This window comes from Strix aluco, chromosome 3 (assembly GCF_031877795.1).
Source record: "Strix aluco isolate bStrAlu1 chromosome 3, bStrAlu1.hap1, whole genome shotgun sequence".
NCBI lineage: Eukaryota > Metazoa > Chordata > Aves > Strigiformes > Strigidae > Strix > Strix aluco.
In genome coordinates, this window is record NC_133933.1 from 130,357,930 (window position 1) to 130,371,240 (window position 13,311).

Consider the following 13,311-nt stretch of genomic DNA (forward strand, 5'->3'; position numbering starts at 1 on the left):
CAGCTAAAAGGAGAGTTGCCATATGAGGTTTTTTTGCCAAGCTAACTGGGGTGAGTAGCCTTAAGACTGTCTGGATGCATAACCCAGCTTAGAGGCTGAATATAACCATTTCTTAGGGGTTTATTTCATGGGACGCCATGGGCTGATGTGGAAGTTCATCTCTGCTGGGAGAGGGTCTCACTTTTCTGCCTCCTCTCTTCCCCTCTGTACAGGTCTACCCACTTGTTTGCATGGCCTTTGATGTACTTCAGAGCTTTCACTGGGCTGATGTAACTCTCTGTAGTGTCTGAATACATCTGTTTTTCATGGTGGGTAGTTTTCTGCTGTTGAAGTAACTTAAAGTGACTTACAGAGGAGTCTGCTGAGCACGGTAGTGGTGGAAGGTGAGCAACAGGCACAGGACTGCGACCTCCCTGTTTGGCAATAGCTGTTAGGTTGGTTCACCACGTCTTCCGAAACCGTGCAGTCCCCTGTCTGCAGGATGCCTAGGTGAGGGATTTTAATGTTACCCGTGTGATGACGATCATCAGACAAGGTGTGTTGTACATGACAAATTGGCTTTGAATCTTTCTTCTTTTCCTGTCAGGACATGTGCCTTTAAGGAACTCTTGCATCCTGTCTGTGTGCTTTCTTAAAGGAATTTCACAAAGAGAGGGTTAATGAATACTAGCAAGACCTTGAGTTCACTGGGCAGTCATGGATGCAAAACCTACCATCAGCATTCTCTCTCAAGAGATGAATTAAAAGATGTGATAAAGACCATACTGCTTATATACAGAGTGCACATACATGCTTTGCATAAGGCAGGTAGTATGTAAAAACCTTCTTCAGTAGTTGAGGAAAAACAGGTCACTGCAATACAGAACGTTCATCACTAACCAGCCAGACCAAGATAAAGTAGCTTGTCGGATATGGGATGTATGAAGAATATAATTTCATCTAAGCAAGCATGTATTGCATATTAATGATAGGTAAATTGGCTTTCAGGGTGTGGAGAGAAATTAAAATAAACACTAGCTTCTGAAACTTGTCTGTCCCTTCTACAAAAGCGCAGTTTAATAACAGAGGAGTAGTTTTGTTCAGAAGGATTTCAGTTTCATGGGACTGCTTGCTATGACCAGTAATCTTGAGTTTTGGTTTTCTTTGTTGTGTTTCAAGTAGCAAAAAGCTATAATATTTCTTTCAAAAACTGTCACTGAATGAAACTTCCTCTTTGTTATTTAACAGTAGAAAGAAGTCTGCAGGGTGCTGTGCAATAATTAAGATCTGTGGTCTTTGCCTGAGAGATTTTCAGTCTGAGTTTATAAGGTGCTGTAAGGTGAAAGAGCAAGTACAGGTGACAAAGAAGGAAAGAGCAGAGATGGAGGATGAGGATTGTAATTAGCATGGTTAGACAGTGGCATATTTTGGTGATTCAGCTGGGGTGTTGAACCCCGTATGGAGGTTGTACACCGTAGCCCCTCGTCATCGCAGCGCGTGGGAGCTGCAGAGTGCCTGCTGGGTGTGACTGGTGTGTCCTGTTTAGAGGTGTTGGCTCTTGGGTACGCTTTCCAGGTTCAGCGTTGGAGCGTAAGAACACAGGACTAGGCTTGTTTATGTCCAGGCCCCTGTGTCTGCAGGCAGTGACTTTGATTGCAAGTGGCTGTGTGCCTTTTTTTTTTTTTTTTTTTAACATCTAACTCCATTTGTCATTGGGTGGATACCTTGGACGGTTGTCAGTGTTATCTGAAGCTTTTATTTTGTTTTCCCCGCCTCTACGGCTGAGAATTCTCATACATTCCAAATATTACTCATAGTACATATCCCATTGCTTAGCGTCATTTGGAAGAGCTGGGCTTTCCAGCTGACTGGGAGCCTGTGGGGAAGGATAAGCCCTTTTCTACACACTCACACCTAAATTATTTTTGATGGGACATGAATTTCTCCAAGCAGGTGCCCCAGGACTGACAGCTGCCATGGTATGCTGCAGTATCGCAACAGTGGCCGGGGAAAATGTGCTGCAGATGGTAGGGGCAGCTTTGCCTCCGAGCATGTGAGGCATTGAGAGAGCAATAAGAAGAGCTGTCAAAGTGGTACCATGCCTAATGGTTCTTTCCCCAGAAGAAATTTCATACTGCCTTGTATATGCTGATTGTCCTTCAGTAAAACCTAAGCGCTCTTTCTTGTTTTGAAAAGAGTGCATGCTTTAAAGCTGGACAGGATCCATCCCATCAGAATATCTCTAGAAGTGGAATTTGGCAATAGTCCTGTTTCTATTCTCTAGCTGATGGGTGGCTGTCAGACTACATGAATAAATTTGGTGTCTGGAGGAAGTAATGGTGTATATAATCCTAGTGCTTTAGGAGCAGCACTTGACACTTTCTCATTTCTTTATAGAGCTTGATCTGCATACAAAATGTGTGGTGGATGTGGATGCAAACAAGGTTATTCTTCATCCTGTAAACACCAACCTTTCAAAAGGAGATGCCAGGTAAGATTTTTGAATTAGGAAGGTCAGGTTCCTTAAATTAAATGAGGGTATGTAGGCCTTGATAGAGGGCTTTCAGTTTAAAAACTAATATATATTCTTTCTGCAATGTAATTGCCATCATCTGTACAATAAGGCTGATTTTACCATGCTGGGAAGATGCTTTGAAAACTTAGTGCTTACTGCATTTGCTTCCTGCTCTAAACAATGTGTTAGCAATTAATGGGTCTGTGAACTGTTTCATTGCCTCTCATATGCTGTTATGGAACAGGAGAAATTTAAATCCGCAAAATAATTTGAGCGGGGCAGTTTGTAATTTTGGAATTAAATTAATTTTCACAATTATTTTCTCATAACGGACTCATATTCGTTGTGTAAGAAGGGGCATGGGAACATGCTGGAGAGGTGTAGCTCTAGGAGTGTCTTGACAGTGGGCCATTACATGCATCAAAAATACTTGGAAAGGTGGCTAAAGGTAGGGACCAATTTGTGTCAGAACTGGTGCCAATATGTTAAACTGTTGTGAAACTGAAAAGTCCTGTAATAATTGATAAGGTTAAGATTGTGACTACTTAATTTATTGATTGTTTGCAAGGGGAGGAAATGAAAAAATGTGTTCATGAACAAAATAGCAGGGGTGCAGGAAAAGACAAAACTCATTACTGGACATCTACAGTCGATCATGATCTGTGTTCTGCAAAAAAAAAGAGGAAGTCATCTTAAGGGGGAAAGAAATGAGAAAAATTCAGTTAAATACATAGAAGAGCTTTGTTTAAAGGCAACTTATCATAGCTTTTTCATGTAAAGCTGAACTGTATGTCAGTGGTCAGTAGATGTATTCTTTACCTGATGTCTGATAATTTAACCTTCTCAAACCCAAGTGGTAGTAAATGGAAGAGCAAAGAGGTCATTGGGTGCAATATGTACTTTCTGTTGTCATCAGCTGGAAGACTTATTACAGACACTGGGACTGGGGCTTTAACAAGTTACTTAAATCAAACAGGCTGTGTGTGGTGTGGGGTGTTTTTGTTTGTACCAATATCTGCCTTCTCCAGAAACACGTGAATTGTTTAGCTGCCAAATACCTATGTTGATTTGAGCCTTTAAAACTGCTAAAAATGGCAGGAAATTTAGATTCTCAGAAGCCTAGTTAGCCAGAGCTGTATTAAGAATATTATTCATAGTTTCTCTAAAACATGGCAACCAATTAAATACGGCATAGTTTATACTCCCTAATATATGTTTTAAAAATGTTCATGCTGCAGCCATGAGAGAATACATCATGCAAATCATGCCCCCTGGCAAGGGAGGAATCGGTTGGCAATTGCGTTGACATCCCAGACGAGATGGTGAGCCTAGTGTGAGAAACCAGCGTGCCAGACTGAAGAATACTTCATTTGCATTTTCACAAATACCCATTGCTAATCTAAGCAGGAAGCACAGTAAATTTATATGGGGTGATTTAATAGAAGAGAGAAAAGTGGAGGCCCATTAACTGCACTGAAGGTTTGCCTGCAAACAGTGAGGCAACATATCTCAAAAATGTAGTTGAAGTAGTGAGGAATTGGAACAGGCTCCCATCTAGCATGTAATGCCCTTGAGAGAGCCTGCCACTAAATTGTCTCGGCTTCTGCAACTCCATCAGAGGAATCTTAAATATCAGCTCAAGGAAAAGGTTAGTTTTAGCTACGATTCTTCTAAGTTTGGGGGTTAATTTATGCTCAGGTTCTGCTTCTGTTTCCAAATCCACTGACAACGACTTTGCCTTGTGCTCTAAAATCATTCATTTTGATTTCAGACTTGCCTAGTGTCTAAAGCAAGCTGAAGGATTTCTGGCAAACCTGGAGTGCTTTTAATTACACAGGGAAAAGAAAAGTAAATAATATTGTAAATACACTCTTTAGATGCTTGCAAAGCAGGATAAGTTTGAAAATCTTAAGAGCTTTACTGCATTTCTCATTAAGATGCCAGGGTCAGTTTAGGAACTGGGACAAGAATTTTAGAAACAGAAATCTGTGCTGTCACATCCCCACATGTCATGACTCAGCTGTGCTCTGGCAGGGAGTGACATTTGGAAAAAACAAGTGATGACTTTTGGAAATATGCATGCCTTCCCACTTCCATCCTCTCTGGTGGAAGCCAAGTCTGGGAGATGGGTATGTGTAAATACATAGTTTAATGGGTGAATTGGCCCACTAGTGTCACAGTTATGCATGTTTGTCCCATTTGCCCAAGGTGGTCCTTGCAGGCCAGAGATGTAAACAGTGTGTATGTCCATCTGCAAAAAACCTCTGCCAGTCAGATCAGTTAAAATGGCAAATACCCGACTTACTGTTTTCAGTTGTCTCTGTGTTAAAGAGGAGAAGCAGGCTTTGGAGTTCCTAAGTGATACACCCACCTCTCCTTCGGATTTCCCATGACACCAGGGATTGAATGTGTACAGAAAATGTCAGAAATTTCCACTCTCTTGATGTATTTCATGCTTTGACAGATAACCCAACTTGAGGTGTGTAGGACCTGACTTTTGGAGATAGAGAATTGTGTTGATGTAATTACCACTGAAACATTTTCAGGTCTTTAGAAAAAGAGTGTCTCTAGCTGTTTCAAATTTTGCATTAAAAATGAAGGAATGTTTTGAAAATCCAGCTGATAACTGATTGACCTCACTTTCTCCTGCATCTACAAACTGAATATATTATTTACCCTTTTTTCTAGAGAGTTGAGGATTAATGAATGCATGTAAACCACTTGCTTTCAAAAAAAGACTTCTCATATGACTTCAAAAATCTAGCATCTTCCTGTTAGTGATTCCTTAACCAAGAAATGACCCTTCCTGAGATAGAGAAATGCAGCAGTTATTTTCTTGAGCAATCCTTAACAGTGCTGTGCAGGTTTCGGTTATCTGATCACGTACAAAAGATCAATTTTAAAATCTTATCGGATGACCTCCAGACTGGGTAGGCTTTTGGGGGTGGGGGTTTAGGTTGAGTGATGGTTTCTCATATTAAAATGGAAATTATACTGTGTGGAAGTGGTCAACCTTTTCTTTAGTTGCTTTCACAGAATTATTTGCTGCAGAGCCTTGAGTTTTGCACAAATTTCCTAAAATGACATCTTTAAATTAAAATCTCCCCTCTCAAGGATGTGTGAACCTCCAGGGGTTGGCTGTAAATGAACAGTATCATTAGCATGACTTGTCGACTTTTTTGTTTGTCTTATGTAGTTGTCTGTTCTCTGTTGCAAAGGTCAAGGCTGAAGTTTCTTTATCAACATGGGATTTACTGTGTGCTGCAAAGATTACTCATGGCTTTATTACATGGTGACTAGGGCTTGAAAGAGGGTGTGAACTCATTTAGATTTAAGTGAATAGGTAAGTCCTAGGCAACAATTGGAATGTTTATAGGAATTAATTTTTTGGAAAACTTCCAGATAGACTCTAATTATTCTAGGTTCCTTTATAGCCCTCTTTTTTTTTTTTTACTGCCAATTTGCTTGTGCTGTCATTTTATATTTCCCAAACAAGACCTATTAAAAAGACTTAAAAAATTATTATTTTTGTGAGGTCAGACAAAGGAGTTTTATTATATACCACAGACATAACTGTAATTGATGTGTAACTGATACAAGCTGAGAAATCAGTTGTGTATTATTAGTCTGGCACAGACCTATGAATGAGCCATGATATTTGTAAAACGAAGCATTTATTAAATCTGCCCAGCAAACCACCTTTGAGCCTTTTTTTTTATTAAGAGAATATACTTAAAAAATGAAAGGAGTGCTGACTTCTGTCTACTTCTGTCGCAGTTTGTGGTTCGTAGATGCTTTCCCTCTTGTTTTGCAGAACAGAGAGATTCCAAAGACTGGCACAGGGTAAAAGTTATTCCAAGGCATGAGTGCAGCTAACTGAAGCTGACGAGTGTGTTAAACCAGGCTGGGTTTTTCCCTTTTCAGTTACTGTAATATCTTTATAATTAGTGCTTTGTAATATTTCAATAATTGAGTACCTTTATAAATATTTTCTAAAAGTGGCTTCTTTTAAGGCATCTATTCCTGGGTTTAAAACAGTTTACTTTTGTATATCCACACAGACAGTGTTTTTGCTCATGAAGGCATGATACTTAAACTCAATTTGATTGTTTTCTAAGGAGTTCTGTAAACTGAGAAGGGGCGTACTGTTATCTTAGACATGAGGATTTTTGTAGCCTTGCAACAGCTGAGCTTCATTTCTGCTTTGATGAGGAACTGGATGAAGCCCAAGTATATTTTAAAGAAATACTTTTATAAGATTTTTCTACCATTCCAATTCCCATTTTCTTTCTGAGGCAAATGAGCCCTGAAAAAGGTTGTGGGGAGAAATAATTTTGGTCTACTTCCCTTGTAATTAAAACAGGGTCACCTTTCAGAGCTGTAGGTAAATGATGCTTACCTTGTCATGGCTGCTAATAATAATACTCCCAAAGAGAAATTTCTTCCATAATGAATTTAAAGATTGTTGAGAGAATAAAACCAGTACTCACAGAATTTAGTGCAAAAGAACAACAAAAAAAATCCTACTTATGCAGTAAGTAGGTAATAAATTGCTAATTTCAGGTGAATGATGGACTTTAGGCAGCAGTTGGGTTGAAATAAACAGTCTGGTGTGTTAAAAATGTCCATAGTTCATCTTCGGAGTGAAGGTTTTTTCTTCTTATAAAGCTGAAGAACCTTTTAATCCTTTTGAAGAAGAAACAAAGATTAGGACCCAGACAGACAGAATGCTGTCAAAGATTTAGCTATTGAAAATATGGTACTGGAAAACAATTATTGGAGTCTCAAGGACTAAGCAATGATAGTTCACTCACTTTGAAGGGTTAAGTGTGAAGTGGATGAATGGTAACAAACACATGCAATTTCTAAGTTTAAAAAAATAGGATTGGAAGAGCTTACTAATTACAAAACACTACTGCTGTGGTTCTGGGCATTAAAATGCATCTATTGAGCCAAGCTTTGTATTCTACTTTAACATGAAAGTTTACAGAATGCCTAGATACTATGCTAAATAATAGGTGAAGCACCCAGAGCTTTTGCCAAGCTCAGAAAGCATATTTAGAACTAAATATGATCTTATCAGATTCTGTTTTCACCTGTTCTTTGCTCAGTTACTAAAAACTGGAATATGGCGTTTGTGTAAGCCCACAGAAGCTTCCTCTGCCTGCTGTCAGCCAGAAAATCTTGTGAGGGTGTTGCCCGATGTGAAGGCAGCACCGGTGAGCACGCTGAGAGGCAGGATAAGCTCAGCTTGGCACAGCTTTAGCAGTTATACAGTATTTGGTCTGCACAGAGCACAGGTGAAACTGGCTTTCATCGGGCTGCAATGCATGTGTGACTCCAGTGTGACACGAGAACTTTCCTTAAAGCTGGCTAAAAGCTGAAAATAAGTCATGACTTATCAGCTCTTGCTGTGTGGAGTATTACAGATCTCATGCTCTCTTGATAAAAATGGGAAATGCTAATCTTAATGTAGCTGACGTGGGAAATGCCTGAATAGTGAGGTGGTAAAACTTGCACATTAATTTCTTTTTTGCAAAAATTATAAATAGGGAGTGTGTTGGGGAAAATGTACATTAACCAGTGAAAAACTTGCATTAACCCATCATAAAGAATCTCTTTGTGACGTGAAGAAGCATATATATTACTTGTACAGTTCACTAAGATTTGTGATGTATGTGGAATGGTAGGCAAAAATCCCAGTTAAAGGAAGGGTTAGCAAAAGTTGAAAATATGATCCTGTATCTAGGTTATATTATCTTAAAATTTTTGCACAATTAGTCGATTCTCCCTGTATCTTCCAGAACAGCATGCAGACAGTCTAGAGAGGAAATGCTGACATGATTATACAGATGTTCTTGTATATGTGTATAAATATGAACTGGAAGAGCTGACTGGTAGGAGTAACCAGGAGGACTTTGACTTTTAAAAATAATACATGATAGCAGGAGCACATAGGGGTGCACACTTCACTTCTTCCTACCTTAGGAAAGAATGTGCATAATCAGAAAATGATGAAAATGTATGAAGGGAGTCCTGTACATGGAATTAATTTGCAGAACTCCCTGCCTCAAGAAAACAGTGAGAGGCAACTACTGATATATACACATGGAAAAATGCATACATTTTCTTGAAAATACACCAGGATCCTGCCTGATATTAGGTAAGAACCACTCGAAGGGCTGCCTCATCTTAAGCAGTGTTGTATGTATGTGTTCCCAGTTGTTCACGCATTTTACTTAGAAGTATCAGCTGTTGGACGCAGCCAGACATTGAATATTGAGCTTGGTGGACCATTTGCATCATGTGGTACAGTTGCTGTTTGACAGCAAAGCAATCTAAAGGAAGAAATATGACTGCCTTTGAAGATGGGTGAAAACTGATTGCATTGCATGTGCCTTTGCTTCTCTATCTTTCCTGGCATGGTATTAATTCCTGCTATGTTAAACTGCTGGGGACAGGAACGATTCAGATTGGGATGTGAGTGCAGAAACAACGCTAACTGCGTAGTTGGCTGTTGCCTCCTTACACTAAAGAGGAATTGCTTGCTATGTGGGTAAGAGTTCATACTGAGGTATAAAACTCTTAACTGAGAATGAAATTTCTGGGTTAGATGTTAGTTCGGCTTTGTCTTACAGGGAACAGATTTATGCAATGTTTCATAATGCAGAAATGTTCCAGGAAGCTGTGGGGGTAGGGAAAGAGTGTGTTTGTATTCCCGAGACTGATAGCTGACATCCAGAAGAAAGGGAAGCATGCCTCTCTCAACATCCACACTGGTGTTTTGTGGGCACAAAACAGCTCACAGGAAGTTGATGTTTGCAAAAACAGTGCTATGAGTTTTTCCTGTATTGCTGTCTTTGCCTGTGCAGCTCTGTTGCATCTCTGCATACAACTCTCACTTCAAGCCTGACCTTGTGCTGTAAAATGATGATTGTTTCTGATGAGCTCCCTCGAGTATGTATTGCTGCTTTTTATTGATGAGGTTACTGAACAGCCTAAATAAGTTAGAAGAGGGGGAAGAAATAAGCCTCACATAAAACAGTCATTTAAATGGTTGGATGAAGTTACGGTAAAACCATTGCTTTTCCAGTCTATTATCAGAGTTTATTTTGTAGGCAGTCATATTAACCCTACATTATGGAGCACACTCCATACCTAGAAATCATTTTCTTTCTTGAAAGTTTGAAGGTGATCTGTTTGTCCTGGAAAGATCTTAAATCAGAGAGGAGTCAGGACAGACAGAGGATGGAGATGATGTTTTGAGGACAGCAGCACTGGCACACAAAGCTCTGTTACTGTGCACCTCCCCAGTCTTTGGTTGCATGAGTGAGGGGTTATATTGCAGAAGGGGGTGAACGCTTGCCATATAAAATTTATCTTATGTAAAACTGAAAAGTAGGAGTTTTGCCAGGACAGAAGGGGGTTGTTGCATTTCCAGTTGTGCTTTTGAGGAAGTGTATTTGCTACAACTCATGCGCTTTCACTTGAGTAAAAATGAAAATGCAAGATAGAAACCCTCCACAAATTCTTGTCATAGACAAAAAAAGGTAACAAAACTTTGAACTGTGCCAGTGTGGGTGAACGTGCTTTAAAAAGACCTGTATCCTATTTTGTGTTCCTTAAGAAAATAAAATGGTGAGACTGTGTTAACAATTTTTTTAATAGACAATTCCCTTTCCACCAGTTGGGTCACCCCTGTTTATTTCTACCTTTTTTTTATGGCTAACATAGCCATAGCAAATTAGGATTACCTGTTACTTATAAACTCTGTGCCCATATTGTAAGTGAAAACTACTTTTAACATTAGCCATATCCTCTTGAAATGAGAATTGGGCAGCCACGCCGCTATTAGGAATCATCCTTGGCCACCTTATATTCCTTAGCTGAACATGAAAGAAGCCTTTTTTGATCCTGTTGCTGATCTGACCACGTCAGCAATAACCTCCTGTGTTTGAGAGAAAGGGTAAAGATAATAGATGAAGAAATGGATGGGACTTTGAGCAACCTGGTCTAGTGGAAGGTGTTCCTACCCATGGCAGGGGGTTGGAAGTAGATGATCTTTAAGGTCCCTTCCAACCCAAACCATTCTATGATTCTATGAAATAATTTGGGTTGCATGTCACGTGATCTGAAGTATAACCTTCAACTTGTATTTTATGGATTCCTAACCTCTGGTACTTTTTCTTCTTAAAACCTAATACATTTGTAAAGTACCTGCAACCTTAATTCTTCACTAATTTGAAGGTTTTTAATAGACTGTAATCTAGCAGCAAGTTCTGGGGTACCCTTAACATTGTTGACCTGCTTGCAGACAGCGTTTGGAGGTTGGTGGTGATAGTTGCTAAGCAGCCTGTCCTTCATGCAGTCTTCTCTGGAGTTGGCAAAGGCATCTGATTGTGAGTTATCCAAGGAGTGGACTTTTGCTGCAAATAGAAAGTAATTTGTAGTCCCCTCCCACTGCAAAGTGGTATCAGCAGTAAGGGCCAGTTCCCAACCACAAAACAAAAATAAACCCCCCCTCTTTGTGGCATATTGAAGCTATAAGAATTGATTTGTTAAATATTTGAGTGAAATCTAGCTTTTATTTAAACCTCTACAGCAATTTTGAGAGACCTTTCAAGATTTTTGATTTTAAAGCTAGCCTGTATCTGAAGCTTAGAATATCAGGCCGTTTAAGCTTCAAGGAGACTGTGATGTGTTAATTGTTTTTTTGACTTGTTAAATCCACAAGTTAAAACAGATAAATCCATTTGCTTTAAGAAGAATCAGTTGGACTTTGGCTCAGTGTCAATCTTTTTCTGGACTTCAGTTTCAAAGGAATTAGGATTTGACCCGGTGTTTTCTGGTTTAGTCCAATGGCTTTTGTGACTTTGCTGGAATGTAGGTTTATTTCTTATGAAAATAATTTAAAAGGACCTAACATTTGATTTGATTGTAATAATTTTTTGAAATGTAGAAATCAAGTCAAAACTCTGTTTGAATATGTGAAAATAAGGAAATGACACTAACAAATTATCCTGTGCTATTCTGACAGCAGGAACCAAACAAAACACTGGATAGGTAATGAAAGCTGATCTTAAGTTTGAAATATTTGTTTCCTATGTTGATCTGACATGTTAACAGAAGACTTAAAGGCTTTAAAGTATATTTCCTGTTAACAAATCAAATCAAGAAAGGTAGGGGACAGACCTAGTGGCCATAAACTGTGGGAGAAGTGAACAAGGACGGGACAGCAAGCTTGTTCTTAAGACTTGGCTTCAGTATTTTGAGTAAATGTTGTAGCTATGACCACTTATGTGAAATTATTCCATCTTAAGTTTCAACTCTTAAATAATAATGCTTCCTGAGGTAAGACTATAAAAGGGATTTAGTGGTCAGAATGATGTTGAATAATACACCTGCAGGCTAAAGGATTATTTCAGTGGCTGGAGCTGCTGGATTCTGTGGAAGGTGGTAGATGCAGTTCAGGACAGCTTTTAAAACCTCAGCATCGGAAGGGATTTGGAGTGTCAGTGAATATCTAGGACCTTCAATGAGATTTTATGCTGTCAAGTAAGTTGGTTTCGATTTTAAGAACAGAAATACATATATAAAATATATATAAAATGAGTCTGTTAAACTCCTTAACTGCCTTAAACTGTTTTTATGCATACCAATTTTGTTTTGAGGAAATTTGAGATTAAACTCCAAAATCTTGATCTCAGATTAATATGAGATCAGAAAAAGAGACAAGAGAGGATATTTTTTGCCATCCAACACGATTGATTAGTAATAGCCAGAATAACTTTGTGCTGAACAGCTCTAATGCTCTTTGCTGCAGTCATTTGTGTAGATGTATCCCTCGAGCTAATTTGAATGTTCAGGGTTGAGTATCTGTGGCAGGACATGGTTTGATGCTCTCCTGAGAAGGTGGTTAAATGCCTCATGATATTATCAGTGGTTGAAACGTGTACTTTTATGGTCAGCTAGAATACCTGGGTAGATAATATCACATATAGCCTTCTGAATTCCTTAGGTTTTGGAAAATATAAAAGCTATCAGGGTTTGTTTCCTAAATTATTTATGGGCTTATGTAAAGTGAAGAAAAAGAGAAACCTTGTACCTCTTAGGGTCTTATTTATATTAATTGTCCTGAGGAACTTTGAACAAGCTTTTGCACGCATTTGTGTGCATCAGTGTGAGGTAACTTGTCCTTTTTTTGTGTGGTGGTAATTTTAGAATTAGTTCAAAAGGTGACACTGTCACACTTGATGCCCCATTAGATTTAAGGGAGCTAGCCTGATTCTGCCACCATCTTACAGCTCTGTAAAGTCGGAAATAACACTACTGAATGCAGAGGAAATTGTTTCTGTGAATCTTTGTTTTCAAACTCTTACAGTAAGAAGGGAAAAATAAGAAGGGAAAACCACAATTGCTGTAGCACCTCAAGATTTGCTTTAATATTTCATATTTTTTAAAATATTTTAATTTCAGCAGATGGCAAAGAGATAAAAGGACTGGTTTTTCTCCCCCTCCTATGAGGAGAAATCAACAATCAGCATCTTGTAGGTATTTTTGTTTGTTGTTTTCCATGAGCTAGGTCTGCAGGAATGCAGCATCTGCTGCTCTTGCATGGGCAGCACCCGTCCCTCTGGGTTGGAATGCCTGTCCTTCCTGGAAAGAAGCTATGGAGGTATGGCTGTTTATGGCACACTAAATTTGTTGTTGTTGTTGCAGTTTTAGAGGTACCAAACTATTCTCCCCTGGTTCTAATTTACATTAAAATAACTTGTGTCTTTATCCATTCTTTTGGTATGGAGCAGGACAAAGTCTGA

At 39.0% G+C, this 13,311-nt stretch overlaps 1 protein-coding gene across 6 annotated transcripts in view; it reads left to right on the plus strand.

Moving 5' to 3' along the window:
* Positions 1–13,311, plus strand: part of KIF13B (kinesin family member 13B) — a 142,587-nt gene that overhangs the window by 20,372 nt on the left and 108,904 nt on the right. For 5 of the 6 annotated variants that reach the window (XM_074820284.1, XM_074820288.1, XM_074820283.1 and 2 more), the window contains exon 2: positions 2,377–2,470. In XM_074820284.1, the coding sequence (XP_074676385.1) occupies positions 2,377–2,470 (94 nt within the window). Of the gene's footprint in view, positions 1–212; positions 309–2,376; positions 2,471–13,311 lie in introns of all 6 variants that reach the window. The other variant, XM_074820289.1, reaches the window with a different exon arrangement.